Raw genomic sequence first — 8,962 nt, forward strand, 5'->3', positions numbered from 1 at the left:
GAGAGTTGAATCTTTTCTAAGACTTGAGGTCCCTCTGGAGGATTCTGAGGAAGGTCTAGGAAAGCCGGGATTGGTTCTGGATGGGTTGCTGTTTGTAAAGCAGGATTAGGAGAAACTGATTAGGGACTAAGTGCTGTTATGAGTGAGGGTGGTTTAGCAATTGAGTATTTCCAGTAATAGTAATAGCAAAGCTGGTCTGAGGGCATCATTAGTAAGAAAACAGTGGTTATTCAAAGAGAGGGTGGTTGTGGTTTACAGCTGATGCATGACCTTGGGAGAAACAATGCTTTCTGTTGGTGAAACAAAGAAGACATCCTAAGGAGATAAACCTTGCACCCCAAAACTTCTGTAGATAGAGAATCCCCACTTCGAAGCTATAGGTGTTGTAAAGATTTAGTCTCAAAAATTAACACTTTGAGTGCTGATAATATAATATGATGATGTAAAATTTAGGAGATACAGGAGGAAATAAGGGGTGGGAATAAAGGAAAGAGAGCAGTGAAGGGACAATAAAGGTATGCCTATTTTTCTGTCTTTCCTCTTTTCTTCACCTTAAGTTAGGCTCTTTTCTTCTTGATACCTAGTATAAAGTCCACCATTTAATAGGTATTCAATAAATATTTGTGAATGAATGAATCATTCAATCAATATTGGTCCTGAAATGCCAGGGAAGAAGAGATGATGAACTGGCATATATTGAGAACCATGTCTATGTCAGGTATAGTGTTAAGCCTTTTGTGAAAGAGTAATATGGAATCAACTCCTCTCTCTCAGCTGATCTGCAGGTATAAAATGTATATATGGTGACCTGTGGGAAGCCGAGTTTGAATGACACAGGTCAGCCTTATCTTTTGAATGTATACCTTTATCTTGTGGTTGTTCAGTGTATTCCATTTTACTATAGAAACAGGAAAAGGTCGTCAACTTTTTCAAGCAAAATTTCTTTTCATATCTGGCAAACTGGAATTCCTTTTTTATTATCTCTCTGATGTTCTCTTGCTCCCTGGCCAAGCCCTTCCAGACAGCTTTGGTTAGTGTATTATTGAGATGTTAGAGGTTTAAAATAAATCAGTATTAAATGATAGGATTTTAAGGGAAGACTAAATTATGTATTCATTAGAATCATAATTTTGTTCCTAAAACAGATTCGTGATGGTATAACAGAAACAGCATCTTAGCCTGAAGTATTGAGGATAATCCTCAGATTAGGGAATGATTAGTTCGTTCTTAATCATAAGCATAAGAGAATGACTCAAACGCTGCTGTTTGATCTATCTGTACTTACATTTCTTCTTAATTTTAAATTTTTCTCTCCTAGTATTCTTTAGACCCAACGTTGGTTGTTTCGACCATTTCTACAATATTTCTATTTATTTTCCATCCTTTCTACGGTGCCATTTAAATAAATATATCTTAAAGCAATAAAACATTGTTATTGAGTCAGTACCACAGTCCATGCAGCTTAATAATATGGAGAGCAAAAAAAAAGCCTCTCAATTTTTTTTTTTAATATTACACGACCCTAGATTTTTTTTCCCCAGAAAACGTGCCACAAAGTTTGCAAGAAAGAGCTTTTGGGGCGGAGTCCTGGCTGCTTAGGTCCCTTCCATTGGTTCGGCTTGGTGACCACGCCCCCTGCCCCGCCTCTTGAGCGGAAGAGCCAATTGGGCCGCGAGTTGTGGTTTAAACCGGGAGTGCGCCGCGTCCGTTCACCGCCGCCTTAGACGAATGTGGCTGTTGGAAGCTGCGTGAGTGAACTGGAGGGTCGCGGCTGGTTAGGTGAGCGTGGTCGGGTGGGGAAGGAGGCGGGCTGGGGCTGGGCTGGGGCTGAAGCTGGGGCTGGGGCTGGGGTTGGGGTTGGGGGACTGCCTGGGGCGTAGATGGCTCCGAGTCCGTTTGAGCGCGGTCTCGGACTGCGAACTGGACCCACGGCAGTTCTCTGAAGAGTGCCGGCCCCAAACCGCCTGCTCCTTGGGACCTTAGAGCCTCTGACTCAGGCTGGAAGATTTGAGAGCTGGATTAAGTACTTGTTGGCTCACGCCCGTGACTGTCCCTCTGTTTAGCTCTTGTTTTTGTGTGGACATCCCTAGGATAAAAACTTTGGTATGTTGCTATACCTTTGCTTCTCCCACCTTCCCCAGTATCTAATATGTATTTCTCATTTTTAGAATAATCCAGAATGGCTACTCTAATCTATGTTGATAAGGAAAATGGAGAACCAGGCACCCGTGTGGCTGCTAAGGATGGGCTGAAGTTTGGGTCTGGACCTTGTAAGTACACAAGGCTGCAGTCGGATACACTGCTATTGTGTACGTGGCCTGGAGCTGGACGAGACATTTAGTGTACTTTTTGGGCAATTGGAGTCAAGTCTGTTATTGGTCCTTTTTCATTTTCAGTATCTTAATGAGATGATTTATGGGAGTACTGAATCTCAGCTATTAGGCCTATCATAGCCATACCACTACCAATAATGGGGGGTGGGTTTGGGGGTGAGAGTTAGGTCAAGTTTACATACACAGTATTCAAGTTGTACAGATATTTTGCTGCTGGAATATTCTTATAGTAAGACTTTTTCTTCAGCAATCAAAGCCTTAGATGGGAGATCTCAAGTTTCAACACCACGTTTTGGCAAAACGTTCGATGCTCCACCAGCCTTACCTAAAGCTACAAGAAAGGCTTTGGGAACCGTCAACAGAGCTACAGAAAAGTCTGTAAAGACCAAGGGACCCCTCAAACAAAAACAGCCAAACTTTTCTGCCAAAAAGGTAAGTGTTGGCTATAAAGACACTGTTTAAACACTTAAGCGCTTTTGACTCTTAAAATGACGATTGGCATCATCCTACCCAGCTTTCTTCCCTCTGAGTAGAAGGGAGATAGAGGTTAGCAAGCAGAGTAGTGGAGGAAACTCAGATTGTCCTTGTGGACCTCTTGGTGCCTTGAGATTGGAAATCTCAGATGCAGCTAATGCATATTTGTCCCTCACCTGTCCTTAACTAGTGTCTTAAAACTGGTTGGTGGTATCTACTTACAGATACGTACTGAGAGAGAGGGTGCCTTAAGAGGTTCTGTTGCTGCTATAATAGCACAGGTGTTGCCATTCTCTGCCTAGCCTTCCAGGGCAAGCAGCAGCTTGTTAGGTTACAATTTGCTAGCATGTTGATGTTTGTGTGAGTCACAAGCTACAGGTCTGTGTATCCCAGACTGAGAGCACTTTGCTGTGAAAGATGACGTTAGCATGAGGATTAACACTTTATTTGAATAACTGTTTTGTTTAATTTGCATTAGGAAACAACTGGTGAATTACATGTGGTGCAACTTAGGACAAGGATGTCTTTTTAAAAAAGTGAATTAACTTAAAAATATTAAATACAGGAATTGCAAAGATATGGCAAAAACAATGAGACACAGAACCGAAGTGTGGGAACCCCATAGGGAGTTCTAGGCATGCATATGTGAGGTGAGATAAATCAGGAATATGCCGGCTTCCATTGTAGCACCCTTCTATAGTAGACTGTAGTAGACCCGTCAACTTCAGACTAGGAGATTGCCCATGGCGTTTTTCTAAAGTCCTTGACAGTGTCTTGCTGCCTCTTACTCAGTGTATTTGAGGAACACAAACTTGTTTTTAATATTAACCAAGTACATAATTAGGTAACACTTGCAGAAAAATCACACTCCTATAAGCCAAAAATGGCTTTGATGATTAGCTACTATCCTGGGTGATTCATGCCCGTTTTCTCCTCTGTTAGGTTGAATACTTGCGTTGATTAGCTCTGAATTAACTCTGCATTCTTGATAACTTACGCTGACAGGTGCTGGTACTTACATTTCAGATTTTAACTTTAGAGTCATGCTACTCGAATTACATTTGAATCATATTATTTGAAGTATATTTAGGTGTAATTATGAAAACTAAGGATTATGGCTTCTTAGAAGGCAGCATGAAATTGACAAATTTGAAAACTAATCAGCTAATAAGACATCCACTCTCACTAACCCATATTTTCTTTGGCTGTTCTAGATGACTGAGAAGACTGTTAAAACAAAAAGCTCTGTTCCTGCCTCAGATGATGCCTATCCAGAAATAGAAAAATTCTTTCCCTTCAATCCTCTAGGTAGTATCTTTTGTAATTGCAAAAAGTGCTTTTGGCCTTTAGTTTCTTAGTATTCAGCTCAGCTGTAACTTGATATGAATATAATATATGACCAAAAACTATAATGAGACTGTCTGAATCTGGGTCGTTTTGGACAAATGTACTTGTTGATGGAATTATTTGCAAGGTATCATCTTAGATCAGGAGGGGAATAGGAACAAAGATACAGAAGACATTGTTCCTGTCTGTAAAAGCTTATCACCTAGAGGAGGTAAGATGTATTCGTGAATATTGAATAAGTCCCATTGTGGACAGTCTTTCTCACAAGCCTTTTAGAAAGTGAGCTTTATGTCAGTGCCTGAGAGTGCTTTGGTAGGATTATTTCTTTGGTTAGAAAAATCTACATAAGACAGTGAAGACGTGTTTTTCAAATTTCTGCAACCTGCTACATGTATCTGAAGTATTTTCTGTTTTGGAAACAGCTTTTCAAGCTTTAATTTACTCAGCCATTTGAGGAGAAGCCACTGTGTGTCAGGCATCGCTAGGTGCTGGACACACTGTTTAACAAGATGGGCCCTGCTTATGGGAGCCCACAATTTGAAGGGAAAGTCAGATGCTGGACAAGCCATCTCACTGTGAGTGTGAGCCGGAAAAAAGAGCATTGTAGGTCAAAGTGGTGCAAAGATCCTGAGGTAGGAAAAGGGACTGAAGTGGTTCTAGGAAAAATACAGGCACAGTGAAGGAGGATACAGGTGAGGTGTGGGGGCAGATCAGGGAGGGCCTTACCGATTTCTGAGCTGGATCTTTTACCCTTTTATTTAGCCAAAGAGGTCATGTAGTTATTCTTTTACTAATTTGCATTCAGATTGTTCTGGCTTTTAGAAACTACAAACATTTCTACGATTAGTATTCTTGAAATGATCTCGTTGCAAGTTTGTGAGTACATCAGGAGGGAAACTGAGAAGGATTGCTGGGTTCGAGGGTTTGTGTGATTAAGTTTTAAAATTATAAAATGTGATGCATCCGTGCTAATAATTATCATTCAGCCATTGGGGAAAATGAGGTAGATTTATGCATATTGATCAAGAATGAAGACCACAGTATTCTGTGTTAGAGGAAAGAGAGATTGCTAAGTGGCCCTTCAAAATAGTGTAAATTGTTAAATCCATCTACAGTGGATGAAGATGGCTGCTTCCTCCATGTTCACTAACTATCAATGTTTTAAAACTCTAATCTTTATCAGAAAAGAAATATTTTATTGTTTTAAATTTGTGTGGTGAGCATATTTGATTATTGGCCACTTAGTTTTTCTTTTATTAACTTCCTGTTTGTGTTTTTCTTTGATTAAAGAGCTCTTTGTAGATAAAATTAGCTCCCCTTAGATTGAAGACTTCTTTCCTCTGGAGTCTTTTGTCTGTTTATGATTTCCTTTACAATTCAGTGGTTTTAAGCTAAATAGTCACATATCATTCAATTCTTTCTTGACTTCTGGGTTTTACCAGGCTTGAAAAAGAGCAGACTAATTCTTGAGTACTTAGGCTTTAGAGAACTTTCATACCTAAGGACAAAGATTTAGAAATTAAAACTGAAAAACTTAAGATATTCACTAAGTAATCACATTACATTAATGTAAATTTTTTTTAACATAAAATATTTGTTTTGGAAAAGTTTTGAGAAGAATGGCATGGTTTATATTTTTGAAAAATATATGAAGAAAACCTGACCTCACACAGATATGTTTTTAATAGTCTTTTCAGATAAGCGTGGATAGTTTTCTTTGCCACTACACTAAAACCCACAAGTGGCTGTTTCTGAATATATAATTGCAATGTGGAATCTGAAACCATATCAATGAGCATTTTGTATCTTGACAGTAAAATCCATCGGTCTGTTTTGCACTTGGAGTGTATCTTTTATTCTTGCATCTATCTTGCATTGATCATTCAGAAATATTGATTCACTGAGATATGTAGATACTCATATGTTGAGATTATATAATATCAAAAGCACATTAATATCACAACTGATCTCATCAGAAAAGTCTAAGGCACCTGTCAAGCTAATGACTGCAGATAAGTTTTCCAAAATTCCTTCTTTTGGCCAGACACAGTGGCTCATGCCTGTAATCCCAGCACTTTTGGGAGGCAAGGCTGGCAGATCCCCTGAGGTCAGGAGTTCAAGACCAGCCTGTCCAACATGGTGAAACCCCGTCTCTACTAAAAATACAAAAATTATCCGGGCGTGGTGGGCGCGCCTGTAATCCCAGCTACTTGGGAGACTGAGGCAGGAGAATTGCTTGAACCCGGGAGGCAGAGGTTGCAGTGAACAGAGATTGTGCCACTGCACTGCAGCCTGGGTGAAAGAGTGAGACTCTGTCTCAAAAAAAAAAAATTCATTTTTTGGTTTTTGACAAAATTTTGACATTTTATATTCTGCCATTGGTAACAAAGCCTGTCAGTTTTCCTTGAGGTGATAGACTTCTTTCATGCCTTTGAGAAAAAGTGTGACAGGCATCCAGGTCTGAGTGACCATGGGATTTCTTGCAGTTGTTAATTCAAGTAAAAACAGTATTCCAGGAAAAAGTTCTCTAGTTTTAGCTTGCAACTCAGACAATTGCACAAATCCTTTTGCTTTGAGATAATCGTATTTTGGTGTGCAGTGGAAGTGCTTTATGGCATACTTCTCATTTTATCACATAGAACATTAAAAAGACATCTTCTCAAGGATGGAGAGCTAATAAAATTAATACTTTCTACTGCATATGGTGAAGTGACATTAAGTGAAACTGGCATTTTTAAACTACAAGTGCAGAAAGATGCAGTACATAGAGACTGCTCCTATGGTTTACTGTCACTGCCTTGATTTGTGTTGAGGCACCAGCAGCTTTATCCACCATTGCCTTGGTACCATCATCACAAATGTCAACCCAGTGGGAAAAGGTGTGAATATTGTCATGAAAATAGTTTTGACCTCATGGACCCCCTGAAAGTGTCTCAGACCACAAGGAGTCTACAGCCCACGCTGAGAACTGCTGCTCTGACAAAAACACTCTCTCTCTGTAACAGACTTTGAGAGTTTTGACCTGCCTGAAGAGCACCAGATTGCGCATCTCCCCTTGAGTGGAGTGCCTCTCATGATCCTTGACGAGGAGAGAGAGCTTGAAAAGCTGTTTCAGCTGGGCCCCCCTTCACCTGTGAAGATGCCCTCTCCACCATGGGAATCCAGTAAGTGAGCAAGTGCCCTTCTAGAAGGGCTGCAAACAATTTGTTTCATAACTTCCATTACCGTGGGAACAAAGTTATGCGGGAGGTGAGCCTGTGAGTCATTTCTGTCCTTCAAATGACAAGGATAAGGTTTCAGAAAAATAAACTATTCTCAATTGGTATTGCTTTTTGGTCCCAAATGCCCCAGTAAAATTGTTATTCTGGAAACTGGATAGTCTTAGTTACAGCCAAAAGATTAATTCTCACTTACATCTTCTTAGGCTGTAAGTTGAAGCATATATAATAAACTTGTTTGGAATGATGATTCCATGTTATATCCAAAGCTAATATAAGATCCAAACACCTGTGCTGTAGCATAGACTGACAATAATTTCTTACTGCAGAAGGTTTGAGGTCTTTGTTTGAACTGGTAGTCAAAGCCATCATTATGTTTTCTGTTTGTTCTGATGTGGGATAATTTGTGCTAATAAGTTACATGAGTGAGACTGTTAGCTCTTACTTTAGTCTCTAAGAGATTCAGATACTTCTAAGACTTACTTCCTAATGAAAGTCAATTCTGGGGCCACAGACATATTCCAAAAAGTGTGTATCAGGAGGGGATGGAGGTGATTGATTAGACAAAGGGAAAAACATGAGTTTTTGACAGCTGATATCTATGTTGATATGGACAGTGACTCAACGATTTGCAGAAATTTAATAAGAGATTCCTGTTTTCTAGATCTGTTGCAGTCTCCTTCAAGCATTCTGTCGACCCTGGATGTTGAATTGCCACCTGTTTGCTGTGACATAGATATTTAAATTTCTTAGTGCTTCAGAGTTTGTGCGTATTTGTATTAATAAAGCATTCTTTAACAGATTCTTCCAAGTATTGTGTTTGCTTTTCCGTGGAGTTTACTTAAAACACTATGAAAGCTAGCCAAGGTGTTTAACAAAGAGTCTATAATGTGACAATAGAGATTTGTCTGATTTCTAAAAACTTAAATCCTTTTGGTTTAACAGCTTATTTTAGAAGCCACCACTGTTTTTCCTGAAAAGTATACCCCTCAATGTATACTTTATTGACTTTTTGCAGCCTTTAACTAGTGAGTTATTAGATCTCTTAATTAGAAGAGCTCCTTCCAACTCATTAAGTATCTATTGCTAGGCATTCTTTATTGCTGGTTTGCCTTAGTTTCTAATGACTTTAGTACTCAGTATTGAAAGGCTCTAAATCTGAGATTCCTTGGGATCTTCAGTTAGGTTCCTTGAAGATCACTGAAGATAATTTACTGATAGTAAGGTCTACACTCCACCTATAGGAAACTGTATTTAGTTATTTACCTTGTGTTGGACATGAGTATTTGAGAAGCATTATTGTGTTTAATGTTTGACACTATTTTCCAGATAAGACAATGAAGCTCAGAAGTTCATTGATTTGTCAAAGATGTGAAGAGCTAGAAAACGCTAGAGCTGGTATTTTGATCTCAGTTCTGAGGTTGGAATCAAAATAGAGATGGCAAATAGTTGCTCATAGGTTTTTTTTTTTTTTTTTTTTGAGGGCGGGGGTAGATATTTTAAAAACCTTAATCATTTCCACTATTTAAAATTCCAATGTTTCACCAATCTGGCTTTGGAGAGTTCTTGAAAAGAGATGTGTCCATAGTA

The 8,962-nt window shown here is 39.2% G+C and overlaps 1 protein-coding gene across 4 annotated transcripts; it reads left to right on the forward strand.

Annotated features, from left to right (window-relative positions):
* The first annotated feature begins 1,663 nt into the window (after positions 1-1,663).
* Positions 1,664-8,174, forward strand: PTTG1 (pituitary tumor-transforming 1). 4 transcript variants are annotated; one of them, XM_025387949.1, is made up of 6 exons: positions 1,664-1,748; positions 2,169-2,270; positions 2,581-2,765; positions 4,022-4,115; positions 7,160-7,318; positions 8,037-8,174. In XM_025387949.1, the coding sequence occupies exons 2-6, from the start codon at positions 2,180-2,182 to the stop codon at positions 8,114-8,116; spliced, it is 609 nt and encodes a 202-aa protein (XP_025243734.1). In that variant the 5' UTR covers positions 1,664-1,748; positions 2,169-2,179; the 3' UTR covers positions 8,117-8,174. The 4 variants fall into 4 exon arrangements, with proteins under 4 accessions (XP_025243734.1, XP_025243733.1, XP_025243735.1 ...); XM_025387948.1 differs by having other exon boundaries at positions 1,703-1,779; XM_025387950.1 differs by lacking the exon at positions 1,664-1,748 and adding an exon at positions 1,767-2,023.
* The last annotated feature ends 788 nt before the right edge of the window (positions 8,175-8,962 follow it).

This window comes from Theropithecus gelada, chromosome 6 (genome assembly GCF_003255815.1).
Source record: "Theropithecus gelada isolate Dixy chromosome 6, Tgel_1.0, whole genome shotgun sequence".
NCBI lineage: Eukaryota > Metazoa > Chordata > Mammalia > Primates > Cercopithecidae > Theropithecus > Theropithecus gelada.

Coding starts and splice junctions, on each gene's coding strand:
- PTTG1 (XM_025387947.1), top strand. CDS start 2,180: ATGGCTACTCTAATCTATGTTGATAAGGAAAATGGAGAACCAGGCACC. Junction 4,119..7,159: donor TCCCTTCAATCCTCTAGGTA/GTATCTTTTGTA, acceptor TCTCTGTAACAG/ACTTTGAGAGTTTTGACCTG. Junction 7,319..8,036: donor CTCTCCACCATGGGAATCCA/GTAAGTGAGCAA, acceptor CCTGTTTTCTAG/ATCTGTTGCAGTCTCCTTCA.